Source organism: Sceloporus occidentalis, unplaced genomic scaffold (assembly GCF_023333645.1).
Source record: "Sceloporus occidentalis isolate IW3139 unplaced genomic scaffold, rSceOcc1.0.p SCAF_8, whole genome shotgun sequence".
Lineage (NCBI taxonomy): Eukaryota > Metazoa > Chordata > Lepidosauria > Squamata > Phrynosomatidae > Sceloporus > Sceloporus occidentalis.
The window spans coordinates 29,848,733-29,865,800 of NW_028316988.1; the positions used below are offsets into that span (position 1 = coordinate 29,848,733).

Consider the following 17,068-nt stretch of genomic DNA (forward strand, 5'->3'; position numbering starts at 1 on the left):
CAGAAAGGGGGGAAAAAGCCAAGAGTGGAATAATTTGAAAGAAAAGTCCTTTTCTCCATCTTACCATCTTGTTTCATCCATTTCTTTTCTATGCTGTGAAAGATCTTTTAAAAGGGGAGGTAACACTATTTCAATGGCTTTGGAGAGGAAATGAAGTGGACATGTAAATTACATAAAATTACATTGTGCAGAAATCTCAGGTTTTGAAAAGCATTTCTCACCTGACAGTCCTGGAGTGGCTTTGTTAATGCTGTGGTGGTCTTGGCAAAGAGAAGCACAAAGGGTGAGAGTTGTTGGTCACGGACAACTCCAGCTTAGCTACTGTAACTATGCCTCCTGCATGGACCAAATATCCAAACATGAAGTGTTGGTTTGTTACCTGCTCGCCTGCCATTTAAAGTGATGGGGGAGAATTGAGTTTTTCAGATGTTCTGACAGTTTCAATCTCAGTGTTTTTCCTGTGTGCATGTTTGTTCTCTGGATTTAAAATGGAGGTATACTTAAAAGAAAATGCTTGTATTTGCTGAGTCAGGTTCTAGAGTAATGGGATAGGCAGTCTTCTTGTTTTGAAGTGGTGGCACAGCTTCTGGGGGAGTCACCTGCAGATTCATGTGTGGTACAGCAATTGGTTCTCAGGACAAGGGTCTTCTTGATGGTAGTACCCTGAAGAGGTTTGTCTGGCTCCCACCCTTATTGTTTATTCATAGAATCCTAGAATCACAGAGTTGGAAGAGACCACAAGGACCATGCAGTCCAAACCCCTGCCATGCAGGAATACACAATCAAAGCACCTCCAACATTAGCTGTATTAGTCTGTCTTAGTTGTACAAAGGGCTTCCATAGCACTTTTTGAGACTGAGAGAAAAAGAAAGAGAAAGCATGTGTGTGTCCTCAGGTCATCTGTCGACTTAAAGAAATGGTGTGCATTTCATAGGATTTTTGTGGGCAAGGAATATGTGGAAGTTGTTTGCCAGTTCCTTCCACTGAAATATAGCCTACAGCACCAGGTATTCGTTAGCAGATTTCATAGACTATGTTTATGCGGCAAGCCTCTTTTACTTCAGGCTCAAAGATGTTACAAGATCCTTGCAGACTTTTGGTTGAAGTTTCACATATGTCTGTTTAATGGATAGTGTTGGTTTTAATGATTTCAAATTGGGATAACAGTTTAAGTTGGCATCTTTCAGCCCTTTCCTAACCACTTAGGTCTGATCATTCACCACCCTTTCCCCCCATTCCAGTCCTGGGACCTCTTTTTGTACAAAGAGCTACTTTATTCTGAACTGAAAGTTTGTGAATTTTGCTGTCTTGATCCTGCTTGACAGGAGCTTTCTGAAACCCTGAAATCCTTTTACTTTTGAAGGTTGGAAGTTTGGGCTCTCTAAATGTTTTGGCCTACCACTCCCATCATCCCCAGCCAACATGGCCAGGGACTGAAGTGCAATCCGTAATTTCCTTTGGGACCAAAGGTTCCCATCTCCTTTCCTATGGAGTTGTCAAAGATTGGAGTCACCTGTGTTGTGCAAAGCATGTAAGGCAGCTGAGGTGGTTTCAAGGACCAATTTTCTGTCCCTGGGACCCAAAAGTTGCCAACCAAACAAAAGCAAAGATTTGTTAGTGGCTGGAAGTCTACTTCTGGATTTGAAAAATGAACATTTTTCCCAATGTTAAACAGCCCCAGGAATGTCTGTGATTGATTTAAAAAGTGAATTGGCACTCTTGGGAACTTCCAGGGCAGGCAATTCACTTCTTTTGGAGAGGGCTGGGAAAAGAATAGTATGAGGAAAGATGTTTGGGGAAAGGTTTGGGGAGCCCTCCACATACTTTTGAAAGCCATAATTTAATTGTAGGATTGAGGGGACCGCAAGTACCATAATAATAATATTTATTTGTAATGTCCTTTCCCAAAAAGGGTGGAACATCAAACATATAATCCAAACTATAAAATACTAAAATAATATACTAAAACACAACTCCTTATTAGTTACTACCCATCTCAGCCACCTTAGGCACACTCAACAACTCAATCTGACGAATGAAAAAAAAAGGCCTTCAATCTTTTATGAAAGTGGGTAAGATACTCTTCCAGTCCTCCCAGTCAGAGGTACAAAAGAAGACTGTTCCACAAATACGGAGCCAGATCATGAAAGGCTTACAGGCTAGATAGAGCCATACGTGTTAGTGGAACCACCAATAATCCTTTGCCTTTGTAGATTTTAAATTAAAATCCTTTGTAGATTTTAAATTCCTAGATGGTACATACCATGCTAGCTGTGCTGCCAGATTCTAGGGAGGTTAAAGCACAGGGCCTTAAACCAAGACCAAAAGCTTGCAATGAGACCTGGCCCAAACTGGTAGCCATTGGAGAGCGCTACAGGGGGAAGAGATATGTGAGTATTTGGGGAGATTTAAAACAACCTAAATAGCACTGTGGTGGATTAAAACTAGAGAAGCAAGAAATCAGGAAAGCAAATGTTCCACTAGGCCAGTGATGGTGAACCTATGGCACGTGTGCCAGAGGTGGCACTCAGAGCCCTTTCTGTGGGCACATGTGCCATTGCCCCAGCACAGAGTTTGCCAGAGTTTGTTACTAGAAAGCCAGAGGGACATGGCACTTTGCAATAAATAAGTGGGTTTTGGGTTGCAGTTTGGGCACTCAGCCTCTAAAAGGTTCACCATCATTGCAGTAGGCTATTACAGTAGTCCAGTCATGAAGTAACCAAGGCCTGGACAGGCAAATGGGCAATCTCAGTGGTCAAAACCCTACGGATCCTACAGATGTTCAAAAGATGCTTCAGCAGTTGCCCTGATAAAGGGGCGTAGGGACAAACAGTCATCCTGCAGGACTCCAAGGTTCCTGGCAACTGAGAAAGTGGGCCATTGTGTAAGCCTGTAAACACCGTAAAGGGCATGAAAGTGGGACTACTGAGCAGTCAAGATGAAACATCAGGATCTCTGATTTATACATGTTCAGCTGAAGACAATGAGTGGTCATCCACAGAGAAACACTCAACACTCACCACGTGCTTTCATACATTAGTATCAAAGTTCTGGGATATCAGCATAGTGCCGTCTGCGTAGATATGATACTGGAAACCCGCTTCTGAAATAAGAAATCCAAGGAAGCATATAGAATAAGAATAAGAATAGGTTCTTTGAGGCACTTTGAGGGAAGGTTGTTAACATAGCTTCCTGAAACGAAACAGCAGATGAACATTCTTACAAAAAAATTTAAACCTGGACAGATTGTTCCCTATTATAGCCAGTGATGCCATATAGTTCAGTCCCCAGCCATGTGAAAAATAACAAGCCTTCTATCTATTTCCTCTTATGTGGTCACAGATCATTGCTTCTGCCTATGGAATATGTACAGCTCAGTTCACTTCTCTTTCTCTTTCTTTCCTTTCTAGTTACAGCTACAGAAAAACCAGTATCTACAGTTGGGACAGAGCCGTGGCCAGTACTATGGCGGATCCCTGCCAAATGTCAATCAGATTGGGAGCAGTGCAATGGACTTGCCCTTTCAGGTATGGTTTGGCCAGTGTTGTTGATTGGGACTTTTAAAAATGCACACACACATGCCAGAATGATGGTGCTAGCTACATCATGAAGAACTGATTATTTATATATTTATACATATAAAATATATATATTTTAAGGGCTTGTCCCAGTTGGTGGCATCGCGAGGAGTGGTGCAGTGGTACAACCTATACCAGATGACATCCCAGAAGGGGTATGATACCTGGTTGGGCCATCCCTTTGCGCTCCCCCCATGCACCATCACCCCTGTGTGCTCCCACCACCCACATTGTCCGCATGTGGGCTTCCATGGCCGCCCTGCATGTGCTCCCACTCCCTGTGCCATCCTGCGTTTGCTCCCCACTCCCTTGCTCCCCTTTCACTATCCTGGATAGGGCAATGCAGCTCCTTTCCCTCCCATGCTGCCCTGTCCAAGGTGATGCAAGGGGGGAGCACAAGGATGGTGTGGGAGGAGAGGGAGTGTGTTCAGGGAAGTCCTGCCCCCCAGAAACCTTCCCCCATCACAGGTGACACTCATTGCAGGGATGCCACTGCCCCTAGTGTTATTGTAATGCTCTCCACCACCTGTACCTCAGGTGCATTCAGTTGTGCCTTTCTGCCCTCCCCCTTCACCCCTTCACTGTCAACCAAGAGAAGGAACCATCAGTCTCTCTTCTTTTTGCGTTTTCTTTAGACTCCTTTTCAGTCCTCGGGGTTGGACACCAGTAGGACGACTCGACATCATGGTCTAGTAGACAGGGTGTATCGTGACCGGAATCGCCTTGGTTCACCACACCGGCGCCCACTCTCTGTGGATAAGCATGGCAGACAGATATCCTTTGGCTTAGTGTCATGAGAGGAAAGTGGTGGAGGACAGGGCCAAGGAAATGATAGATCTGGATCGTGCTGCTGATAGAACTCCACTCAGTCACTCAGCAAGAGAGCCTGGCTCCAAAGAGCTTAATCACAGCAGCAGTACCAACAACACCAAACCATTTTTCACTCCTTTCAAACTAGGCTGCTGATAGCAAGAAAGCACTGTGGCTGGGCTAGCAACATCTTGAGTTTGACTGTGTGGACACTAGTTTGCATACTGAATATGAATTTCTAGATTGATTGGCTCAAGAAACATCTCATTCTGTGATTTTTAATTCTGTTTCGTTGAACTTATATTTTACACCTGGCTCTAGTTGCTGGCCTTTGAGGGTTCTGGTGAAAAAACAAAATCAGTCCTTCACACCTAAAGTCTGCTCAGACTTACAGTACTTAAGTTATACATCTTTTTACTTGGTACCTTCCAGATGTGTTGGGCAGCAATATCCAGCCAGCCAGTGCCTGGTACCCTCCAGATGTTTTAGCTGTTTTTAAATAGCATGCTAGAATAATACAGATAGGTGAGATCTGAAGTGGACAGGTAGTCAAGTGGAACATAGGGCCCAGTTACTTGAAAGTAATTAAGTCTGTCCACAAGCCATGAATCCCACCGGATGGTTTGGGCCAAATTCATAAGCTTAAATGGAATTGTGCTGGATAGTGGCTGAACATCATCTGACTATTGCTGAGCTGCCATGACACCCTGTGGCCAGAACTGTTGAACTGCTGGTGCTATTGAAAAGCAGCAGGGCTGCTCAAAAGCTGGTTCTACTGTCTATTACTTCTCCCTGAAAACTCTGAAGAAAATTTGTGTGTGTGTGAGGGTTGGTTGCTTTTCACAAACATTCCCAGTCTCTCTGGGGCATTGCATTGTTATTTCCAAGGCTGCAAAAGGCTGGTCTAGAATTTCTTTGTAAGACCAAGACCCACAGAAGAAGCAATATCTTGTTTCCATGCCATCCAAATGGTGGCTTGGCAATATGTATGTATCTTTGCTGAAAGTCATATATTTTCCCCTTGACTTGCTTGACTCACGTGGACAGCTGTCCTTACAGTACCGTCTACTTGTCCCCTCCTTCAGATACAAGCTGGAGAAGGTCTGTATATACTGATTTCTGAATTAAACATTCTGTCTGTGACTGTGGCATGTGTCTTTCATACATTTTTGGCCTAGTGTACATCCGGTGCAGAACTGTGTTTCTGGAGCAGAGACATTCTCCTGCTCCATTGTTTTTCGCTTACTTTGCTTTCAGTGTGTGTTTTATTTTGGATTTCTGCAATAGTTTTAAAATGTTGTGAGTTGCTAGTCCAACTGTATTAGACCACGATCCACCTGCTTACCATTAAAATTAAGAATGCACTGACAAAAGTTTTAAACCATATCTTAAGGTGGAACTGTAGTTATGGCTAACAATGGCTTAATAAAACTGAGTCACAGTTAAACCTGAGATGAGGGTACCTATGCTCCAAAAGCATGCATAGTTTGTATTCTGTATTCGTTCATTTACCCAATCATTATGCAGATTAATAATAATAATAATAATAATATTTATTTATTTATTTATTTATTTATACCCCACTCTTCAGCCAAATGGCTATCAGAGCAGCTTACAAATTGTTAATTAGACATTTCCCTGCCCTCAGGCTTACAATCTAAAGAGACAAGACACAAAAGGAGAAGGGAATGGCAGTGGGGAAAAATCCAGCAGGTCTTCTCTCCCTCTGATCCTGGACCATGGCAGATGGACCGGAGGGAGGCCCCTTCTTCTTACTCTAATTAGGCCTGATGGAGCTGGCCTGTCCTCCTCTCCCTCTGGATGGAGGATGGAGGGCCTTCTTCTTTCAGGCAAGGCCTGATGGAGCTGGCCTGCCCATCTCTCCCTCTGGATGGAGGATGGAGGGCCTTCTTCTATCAGGCAAGGCCTGATAGAGCTGGCCTGCCCTTCTCTCTCTCTGGATGGAGGATGGAGGGCCTTCTTCTTTCAGACAAGGCCTGATGGAGCTGGCTTGCCTTTTTTCCCCTCCCTTTTTCCCCTCCCCCATGCCTGTGACATGGTATTTTACCCTTCAATATTTCTAATCCATGATAGCTGTCAATTACCAGTAAAAGTTTAAAATAAAGTATGTCAAGCAACAACACTAAAATAGCAGTTGTGATTAAAGGAATAACAATCACTGTGATAAAATGAGTTTAAACCCAAGGTTAAATCCTGCAGCCCCCAGCAGCCCTAGCCAGCATAGCTATAGGTAAAGGATGTTGGAGCTGGAGTTCAGCGACATCTGGAGGACTGTGTGATTTCCACTCCTGCTTTAAGACGTATGTTAACATGTTTGACCAATAGAGCGTTATAACCATAGAATTTCAGGTTTAGAAGGGATCTTTTATTCTAACTGCTTTTGCAGTGCACTCTCATCAGTTGTTGAACTGATTAGGAAGTTCTTCATTGCATTACTTAGTATGCTGCTTGTTACATTTTTGTTGCTACTTTTCTTTTTTTGCATGAGAAATCTCTTAAGATTGCACAGTATCTTGACCCCCCCCCATACTGCCACCATGCAGCCCCCAGCAAATGACCCCCTCAGAAATGTTGCCCACAAGAGGGAACGGGTTGACATAAGTTCCAAGGCTGAAAGATTGCATATTGCTTTTAATTCACTGCCTCTGCATGTTGTCCGTCATCGAAATGTGTTTTCCACTCCATAGCCAGAGTAGTTTACACTTTTTCTGTTGTATTGTTGTTTTTGTTTTTAATCAGGACCAATTCAGATTCTGCCCTGCACCAGAGTACAATGACCCCTGCTCAGGCAGAGCCTTTCTCGGCTGGGTCGCAAGACATGCAGCAAAAAAGAGGTGAAGCTGTGTGTGTGTGTTTTAAAGGAAGCAAAGAACAATTCAAGGATTGTAAAACAGGATTAATTTTTTTTAAAAAACCCACTTTTCCAACAGTGTGGGGAGGTCTTCCTTCAAGCTGGATCTGGCTTTTCCCTGGCTCCATGCAAGCAGAGCAAATGACCTGTCAGTCAGAATATACGTCCCCAAAGGGGGAGAGACAGTTGCATCTTGAATTATCTGGAAACATGGTGGGGCCCAGTGGTGTCACAGGAGGGGGAGGGCGTGGTGTGGCCTGCAACAGGTGACACCCCAGAAGAGGGCGACACCTGGTCAGACCCCTGCTCCACCCCCTGCTCTGCCCACCACACACCTTCCTCATGCATTACACCATCCCCATGTGTTATGCTGTCCCCGCGTGCCACACCATCCTCCGCATGCCATCCTGTCATTTACCTCATCAGGAAAAGGATGGGGCAACATGAGGAGAGGGAGCACGTGCCGCCCCAGAAGTCCCCCAGTGCAGGAACGCCACTGACAGGGCCTTGCGCTCCAGCTAATCTGGTTTGGACTGTGAATTTGGGAGATTTTAAAGGCATATTCTGCTTTAAGGCTGTGCTTTACTTGAGTCTGTCCACCTTGGAGGTGGTGGTGGCCAGTCTCAGTGCACACAACTCTGATCTTTCTTCAGATGAGAAATCGGGGCAGGGTTGTGCTGTGAAGATGCCCTTTGGGTGGGTGCAGAGAGAGAGAGCAGACCATTAAGGGGATTCAGTTTGGGTCTGGATGAGGTTGCAAGGATGGCAGGGAGGCTTGATGGGGTCTCATAGCCTGAGAAAGACTATGCAGTGGCAGCTCTGACAGGCCCACCTTCAGCTGCACAGGTGAGTAGGGCAAATGCTCAATTTCCCTCTTTGGTGAAGAGCTTCAGTCCAGCTGTGTGATTGGATTTCATTGGTAGCCAGAAAGGCTTTGGCTTTTTTTTTTGGGGGGGGGGGGCGACTCAGAAGGAAGGGAGAAGAGGGGGAAAGTCTGTCTTCACACCAGGTGAATGAGTGCTCTGTGCTCCAGGGAAAAAGGCGCGGAAAAAGCCTTTCAACAAAGGAAGCTGGAGAAGGCACATTGTCCTCTAGTGGTAAAAAAGGAGAAAGACATGGCTAGGAAGCCCCATGCGTCAGTATTTCTCATCCTCCTTAGGAGAGGGGAGGGAGAAAGAAGGAAGGGAAAGCTTTTGGGGATTCCCCTCCCTCCCTCCTTCCTTCCTCCCTAAGGTCTGAAGGAAATCAAAGGATAGGGCTGCTTCAGTGGAGGAGGCAGAGTCCTCTGACAGGGAGAAGGGAACATTATCTTCAGAGCAGGGGGATTCCTCTTCTGAGCAGGCTTCCCCTTGATCATGTGATGTTGGCCAATTTCCTATTGTCCTGCGTAAGGTGCAAAAGTTGCTGGAGCTGAGTCTGGGATTAAGTTGGAGGGGTTCCCAGAAATTAGAGCTAAAACCATGCATGAGCATTGAGCAGTTACCTGTGGTGTTTGCAGAGGTCACGGAAGGGGAATGGGCTTGTCCAAGGATGGCACAAACACAAACTCCCTCAGCATTTGTATTCACTACCCACTGAGGTGATGGACAAATTGAGACCCCTCCCGCCATTGATGCCCCAGTGATGAGACTGGTTTCAGGCTCATTTTTCCTAAAGATGGGCATGATAAAGGCACCCAGAAGAGAAGAGAGTGGACATCTTTTTACATAGGGCACATGAGTCATCAGCTCTGACCATTAGGGTTGTCTCTGTGATCTCACTGTTTGCAGGGCTCAATAGGTTGTCTAAGGGGGTGGCTTTTATGGCAGATTCTAGTCTGGATTCTGTGCAGTTTGCTTGCAAAATATGGTGGCTGAGGTTGCTGCTAGGCATCAGCCTTAGCTGAAAACTTAGAATGCAGACAATAAGTCCAAAACAAATTTGGCTGGCTGTGACTTTAAGGGATCCAAATTATTTGGGGATGCCTTGAGAGAAGTGCTGGTTGAGACCAGGGACAAGAAGAAGGCATTGCCATTGTTTAGATGGAGGGGCATTAGCATCTTATGCCCTTATGATAGATTGGCCCAGCCTTACACCTTTTCTCTGGCGGTGATGCTGTCCAAGGTCTTGAGAAAGTTCAGAATGGAGAAGGCAGAGGTAATCCTGATAGCCCCCAGGTGGCTTTGACAACTCTGGTTCTCTTGATAGGAGGGCACTGTCAAGGCCTGTAGCTTGAAAGCCTTAAGATTGGAGGTCCATCACTCAGATACTCTGCAAGCTGAAGTAATGGCTAAAGAACAATACCTTACATTTAAGGAATGTCAAGGTATTGTTCTTTAGCCATTACATCACATTGCAGAATATCTGAGTTAAGGGCTTTGTCAGTCAGGGAGGAATTATTAATTTTCCCTCAGGATTCTTTGGTACTTTGCTTGGATACCTCTTTTGTTCAAAAAGTAAACTACATTCCATCATTCTCAGGAGATTGTCCTGTCCAGATCCCAAAGCCCCACAGGAGAAAGAATGATACATCATGAGAAGAGAGGACTCATTAGAAAAAAACAATAATGCTAGGAAAAGGGGGGGAGTAGAAAGAGAGGAAGACCATTTGCTAGATGGATGGATTCTATTAAGGAGGTCATGGGTGTGAATTTGCAGGAACTAAGGAGAGCAGTTGGGGACAGGCAGTCTTGGAGATGTCTCATCCACAGGGTCACCATGAGTTTAGATCAACTCGATGGCAGTTAACAACAACAGAGTAACCACTTGGACTTCTTCATTCTCTTTTGTCAGACATTGTAAAATTGATAAATTTGCTTCAGAAGACATTTTGGGAGACATGTTCTGTGGCAGGTGGTGGGTTCCAGTTAGGTCTGGCCCGCCCTAGATTGCGGAGACCGCTTGTGTAGGTCCCAGCTTGAAGGAAACTCCCCACACTGCTGGAAAACTGAACATTGATACTTACTGTGAAGGTTCCTCTTCAGCAGTGATGTGGAGGGATTCCTTGAAACTGGTGATTTCAGAAGGTTCTGTGTTTAGGGTAGCAAATTGTTTGTTGTCTGGAGCTTTGTGATTCCATCACTGGGGAGGTGGCCTGGCTTGCTCCTTTGGGATGGTGGATTTGGATTGACAGGTAATTTGCCTTGCCTATGTGGAACAAGAGCCAGCTTGAAAGAATTTCTCCCCATCACTCCTGAGAAAGAACCTTCATGGTAAGCATCAATGTTCTGTTTTAGGCCTTCAAAGCTATTTTAACCTATTGGAAATGTTTAGTATGTTTTTTTATCTTGTTTCAGTTATTTATGATTTTAATTTATAATGGTTGAAAATGGTTACATTAGTTTATCTGACTGTCATCCAGAGATTTCACGATGAAAGGACAGAATAAAGATACTTTAATAAAGGGTACACTTCAGTTTGAGGATGAGTGTGCTGAACGTGAAATGAAAGAATCGAAATCAACATGAATTTCTTTTAAAAAATATGTTTTCCAGTATCAATAACCCTTATTATCTGAATATATTTTCATCATCAAGACTCCCATCATCATTCATGTATATGTCATAATGAATGCTAATAATTTTACTATGTTTTCTGCTTGCTTGTTAAAAGAACAGAAGTCCTTACTGATAATTAAAACTAAAAGCTGGAAAACACAAACGGATTATTAATAAATAAAATTAAGCAATGCGTGAATCAAACCCTTGTTTAATGAAATATGTATATACAGTGGACCCTCCACATTCACTTGAGTTAGGAGCACAGAACTCCTGTGAAAGTGGAAAAACCTCAAATAAAAAAAAACACCTCTCTAGGAATCTCTAGGCCCTCCAGTGCAACTCTGTGGTTAACCTCTACTAGAGGTTGACCACAGAATCATGCTGAAGGACCTACAAATGTCTAGAGAAGTGTTTTCTCTAGTAACTTCTAAGTCCTCCAGCTTAACTCTGTGATCAATTTCCAGCTGAGTTGTGCTAGAGAACCCAGAGAGAACATATTAATCAAATCCGCAAGTAACCAAATCCGCAAAAGTCAAAGCCACGAATGTGGAGTGCTGATTGTATAAGTAAATAGAAACATTTCTGTATCTTTCCCCCCAATTCCTAGCATCTCCCACAGGTAAGGCTGTGGGTCCCAGAATCCCCCAACCACATAGGGAATTCTGGGAGCCATGGTCCAGAAAGAAAGTTTTTCCAGTTTTGCATTGGTCTGCCTACAGCTCATTTAGCTATGCACCCTGGGCTTACCAACGTCTACCCAGAATACCAGATAGAGGTCTTTCCCAGTCGTGATTCCTGCATTTATTTCAGAGAGATAATAGAGGCTAAATAATGTAGTGCCTTCTTTAAGCAAAGAAGATACTCCACTGTAGAGTAAGGACCCGCTTCTAAACAAATCAAAGCACAAAGCTGTCTTATGGCTGGCTTGCACCAGTAACCAATGTCAGTTGTGTTGGTCAACTTCAGCGGATTCAAAGGCCAATTTTGAGCCAACCACAGGTTGCATCCCCAACAAAACTGTAGACCCCAATTAGTCCAAATCAGAAATGACCAGAAGTTCACGTCCAATTTTTTTTAAACCATGCACAGTAAACACAGAGGTGAATGTCTGCTCTTTGGTGTTCCTAGGAATGTGATTCCCTTAGTTTTGAACACCAAATAGACACACAGCTAGAGACTTATATATAGGAGGATAGCTTCTGGACCCTGCAGGTATAGACAGAGTGCTGGTTGCACGTGGCCAACAAGCTTCATGTTGCTCTCCCCATTCTAAACCATACTGTAGTTGGCAACAGGTCTCTCAGGTTTTCAGTTGTGTCTCCAACCAACCCTACTTCCGAGAATTGGGATCACTACTGTGTGAATCATGCCTTGAATTCCCTTCTCCCTTTCCTCCACAGGGAAGAGCCTGGGAGAGGCCCTCCTCTTCTTCTTCCCTGTTCTGTATATCTATTTATTTGTACAGTTGGTCCCCATGTGGGTTCTTAGCCAGCACAGGGAATTATTAAAAGTGGAAAGAGGCCATGGGTATGCCTTCACATTCTTCCTTTCTTCTGACCAGCCCCAGGCTCATTGGGGCTCGATTGAACTGTGAGAATCCTCGGTGTTTATTGGGATACAGTTTACAAATGTGTGTATCTTTATAAAACAAGATTCCTGATGACACGGAGTCAATGACTCAGGAAGAAGCAGCCACAAGGAAAAGTGTCCTCTACATGTTCCCTGTTAACTCAGGAAGGTTGGGAATTTTGTTAGAAAGAGGCAAGGCTTGCTGACCTGCCCATCTCCTTCTGAACTTACAGCCCTTGCCTGAGCCAGTGGAATTGCCTGCATAAAGTCTTTGCACAGAATGAAAACGGGGAATAAATATTTGGGAAATAAGGAGTATATAATAAGACTGGGAAGGATCTCTGTTTGCCTTCCTTTTTCCAAAAGAAAACTTTTCCCTAGGATACGTTTCATATTCATATTGAAATCTTTCCTTCTAGTCTTATTACTGACCGTCCCAGGTATGGAGGAAGAAGCATCAGATACAGACAAGAACCTTTCGAAGCAAGGATGGGATACTAAAAAGGTACTGGCGCTAATCCTGCTCATACTAGAGGCATTGTAAAGAGGATGTTTATCTTGGTTGTGACCGATGGGGAAAGTTGGAGCTTTTTAGACTGCTTGTACACAGTAAAGTTTGGGAAAATTACTCTTTTCCCAGTAGATGAGGTCCCAACATCATGTAGTTTGGGTTGTCCTCCTTCCCAATCCCTGTAAAATGGCTGGACAAAATGTATCTTACAGGTTCCAGTAATGTCCGCTTGTGGTCTCCAGGGACCCCAAAGGTCAAAAAAGTATTTTTGCCACATCTCTCCCCCCCCCCCCCACCACCATTTAAGCCCAGGGAGGCATTTTTTAAAAACTGGGCTGCAGGGGACAAAAATTCCCTTTTAGCCCCCAGCACAGTTATGCATCCTTGTTTTAAAGCAAGGATTAGGGCAAGACCCACTGGATAACATCTGCCTACATTGTCTTTGGGCACAAAGTGTCAGTTCAAAAGTTCCTAGGACTCCATTCTTGTTGGATGCAACCAGCCTGATCAATCTTAGAGTATGATGGTAGTTGTAATTCAAAATATATATAGATAAGCACAACTTCCATGGCCCTGTTTGAAAGGAATGTGCAACTAATCACCTTTCCTATCCCTTCTTTAACCTAGCTATCTTGCTTCAGCTCTTGTGCCATACGTTAATCTGCTCTCCTCCATTTTCTTTCAGACAGGATCCTCAAGGCCGAAATCCTGTGAAGTTCCAGGAATCAAGTACGTTTGAGGGGCTGGGGATGTGTTGGATTTCAGATTAAAATAGGATTTGGACAGTTGGGGCTGGCATTTTGTAAAAAGCGAGATGCACTCTTTGTCAGAGGTGTCTGTGTGATGGGCCAATTGGGATGGGCAGGCTTGGAGCCTACAACTGTATTGCAGAGGGGCAAGGAAGGACTGCATTGATTGATCAGTAAGGCCATAATCTATAGCAGGGAATGCATCAAATGAACTAGTCACAGCAATATGCTGTTTTGTATCCTCGCATATACGGCTGGCTCTCTGTATACATGGATTCTTTATCCCCGGATTCAACCACCCATGACTTCAAAATATTTTTAAAATATATAAATTCCAAAAAACAAACTTTGAGTTTGCCATTTTATAGAAGGGACACCATTTTACTATGCCATTGTATTTAATGGGACTTGAGCATCCACAGATTTTGGTATCCAACATTTGAACAATGCCATTTCCTTATGAAATATTAAAATAAGACTATACATGAATGTGCAATGAAAATATGCACACTAAACAAAACATTTTTTATATACTGTGCCAGGTGAGGCGGGCGCAGCATCCACATGTAGATGTAAAGGGGGTCACATGGATAAAAAGTTTGAGAATCACTGCCTTAACCCTTGGCTAGTTGAAGTATCATGGTGAAACTTAATGATGATTTAGTGCTATGTCTGAATTGATGAGTCATTGTTTTTGATTAGCCAGCAAACCTGGAATTGAAATTGTTGATTGCTTTGGTTTTGCAACCCATGGTTCTTGTTGAGTCTAGCTAAGGCTTCTACAATTTCTACAGTTAAGGAAGTTTGTGATTTAAAGCAGACACTATGCCAAGCCAAGAGTAATAAAGCTCATAAAGTAATTGAACTATACAACCAGCTCCAAAAATGGTTGATGTTTTTGTTTGGCAGTTCAGTTCTGTTCTGGTTTCTAAACAGTAATAAATGCAGACCATTGTTTGGAGCGATGATGAAATTTTAGCCTCTGGGTTTTTCCATGTGCTTTATTTGAAAGCAGTCAAATTTGGCTCCCGAAAGAGACAAATAGTCTAGTCCCCAAAAAATAAATAAATTGCAAGTTCTCTCTAAGACAGCACTTTCTTAAAGCAACTTATTTGTATTAAGACACTGTTTTTAAATTGAGCTTTTGAAAAACACTGTCTCTTAAGAAGCTATTCCAGCCACTCTTAACTCCTTAAAGAAGAGATTAAAGTAAATATCTTCATGCCATGAGTTCTGGGCAAGAAGGATAGCCACGTCTAGGTCTGTAATTTCCTCCTATGCCTTGGGCTATATGTTTACCAGAATTACTGTGCCTCATTTTTCTACTTGTTTTCTCCTTGAAACACAGCATATTTCCATCAGCTGACCAGGAAAACACTACCACGCTTATCCCTGCTGCTCATAACACAGGTGGCTCTCTGCCAGACCTGACAAACATCCATTTTCCTTCTCCGCTCCCAACGCCACTAGACCCTGAAGAGTCCAGTTTCCCATCCCTGAGCAGCTCCAATAGCACTGGCAACCTTGCTGCCAACTTGACGCACATGGGCATCAACCCAGCCAATCAGGGTAAGTGCGGGCATGGATGTACCATGGGTAGAGTCCCAAAAATGAGAAGACAGTGTCACTTCCTCTCCAGAGCTGCCCATCCTGTGACATCACTTTGTGTTCCAAATTGTTCTATTGATATTGTTGTTGTTACAGTTCCAGATAGAGAGATAAGTTTATAAGTAATAATAATAATAATAATAATATGTTTTATTTATAGACCGCTATTCCGCGATGATCATAGTGGTGTACAGTAAAATCGTTAATACAATAAAAATACAGTTAAAGGAGGGAGAAGTCTCATCCTTCAGGCAGTCCAAGATGTTGCTGGTCTGCCTGATGGCTCCCTCTGAGGCCGAGATGACAGTTGAGGAGGGAGGGGCCTCTTCCTTCAGACAGTCCCTGATGTTGCTGGGTCTGCCTGATGGCTCCCTCTGAGGCCGAGATGACAGTTGAGGAGGGAGGGGCCTCTTCCTTCAGACAGTCCCTGATGTTGCTGGGTCTGCCTGATGGCTCCCTCTGAGGCCGAGATGACAGTTGAGGAGGGAGGGGCCTCTTCCTTCAGACAGTCCCTGATGTTGCTGGGTCTGCCTGATGGCTCCCTCTGAGGCCGAGATGACAGTTGAGGAGGGAGGGGCCTCTTCCTTCATACAGTCCCTGATGTTACTGGGTCTGCCTGATGGCTCCCTCTGAGGCCGAGATGACAGTTGAGGAGGGAGGGGCCTCTTCCTTCATACAGTCCCTGATGTTTCTGGGTCTGCCTGATGGCTCCCTCTGAGGCCGAGATGACAGTTGAGGAGGGAGGGGCCTCTTCCTTCAGACAGTCCCTGATGTTGCTGGGTCTGCCTGATGGCTCCCTCTGAGGCCGAGATGACAGTTGAGGAGGGAGGGGCCTCTTCCTTCATACAGTCCCTGATGTTACTGGGTCTGCCTGATGGCTCCCTCTGAGGCCGAGATGACAGTTGAGGAGGGAGGGGCCTCTTCCTTCAGGCAGTCCAAGATGTTGCTGGTCTGCCTGATGGCTCCCTCTGAGGCCGAGATGACAGTTGAGGAGGGAGGGGCCTCTTCCTTCAGGCAGTCCAAGATTTTGCTGGGTCTGCCTGATGGCTCCCTCTGAGGCCGAGATGACAGTTGAGGAGGGAGGGGCCTCTTCCTTCAGACAGTCCCTGATGTTACTGGGTCTGCCTGATGGCTCCCTCTGAGGCCGAGATGACAGTTGAGGAGGGAGGGGCCTCTTCCTTCAGACAGTCCCTGATGTTACTGGGTCTGCCTGATGGCTCCCTCTGAGGCCGAGATGACAGTTGAGGAGGGAGGGGCCTCTTCCTTCATACAGTCCCTGATGTTACTGGGTCTGCCTGATGGCTCCCTCTGAGGCCGAGATGACAGTTGAGGAGGGAGGGGCCTCTTCCTTCAGGCAGTCCAAGATGTTGCTGGTCTGCCTGATGGCTCCCTCTGAGGCCGAGATGACAGTTGAGGAGGGAGGGGCCTCTTCCTTCAGGCAGTCCAAGATTTTGCTGGGTCTGCCTGATGGCTCCCTCTGAGGCCGAGATGACAGTTGAGGAGGGAGGGGCCTCTTCCTTCAGACAGTCCCTGATGTTACTGGGTCTGCCTGATGGCTCCCTCTGAGGCCGAGATGACAGTTGAGGAGGGAGGGGCCTCTTCCTTCAGACAGTCCCTGATGTTGTTGGGTCTGCCTGATGGCTCCCTCTGAGGCCGAGATGACAGTTGAGGAGGGAGGGGCCTCTTCCTTCATACAGTCCCTGATGTTACTGGGTCTGCCTGATGGCTCCCTCTGAGGCCGAGATGACAGTTGAGGAGGGAGGGGCCTCTTCCTTCAGACAGTCCCTGATTGTTCTTAAACAATAAAATGAAACCTTGCAGTAGGAATTTAAGGGCAGGAACTTCATAGGGAGAGGAGACAGCGTGGGGGAAAGGGTCAAGGAATCAGAGAT

The 17,068-nt window shown here is 45.0% G+C and overlaps 1 protein-coding gene across 4 annotated transcripts in view; it reads left to right on the forward strand.

The window, feature by feature from the left end:
* The window catches only part of CRTC1 (CREB regulated transcription coactivator 1), a 57,664-nt gene that overhangs the window by 25,328 nt on the left and 15,268 nt on the right, over nucleotides 1-17,068 (forward strand). For all 4 annotated transcript variants that reach the window (XM_089537074.1, XM_089537075.1, XM_089537076.1 and 1 more), the window contains exons 2-8: nucleotides 3,411-3,527; nucleotides 4,214-4,351; nucleotides 5,428-5,489; nucleotides 7,149-7,243; nucleotides 12,728-12,813; nucleotides 13,505-13,548; nucleotides 14,917-15,137. In XM_089537074.1, the coding sequence (XP_089393200.1) occupies nucleotides 3,411-3,527; nucleotides 4,214-4,351; nucleotides 5,428-5,489; nucleotides 7,149-7,243; nucleotides 12,728-12,813; nucleotides 13,505-13,548; nucleotides 14,917-15,137 (763 nt within the window). The remainder of the gene's footprint in view (nucleotides 1-3,410; nucleotides 3,528-4,213; nucleotides 4,352-5,427; nucleotides 5,490-7,148; nucleotides 7,244-12,727; nucleotides 12,814-13,504; nucleotides 13,549-14,916; nucleotides 15,138-17,068) is intronic.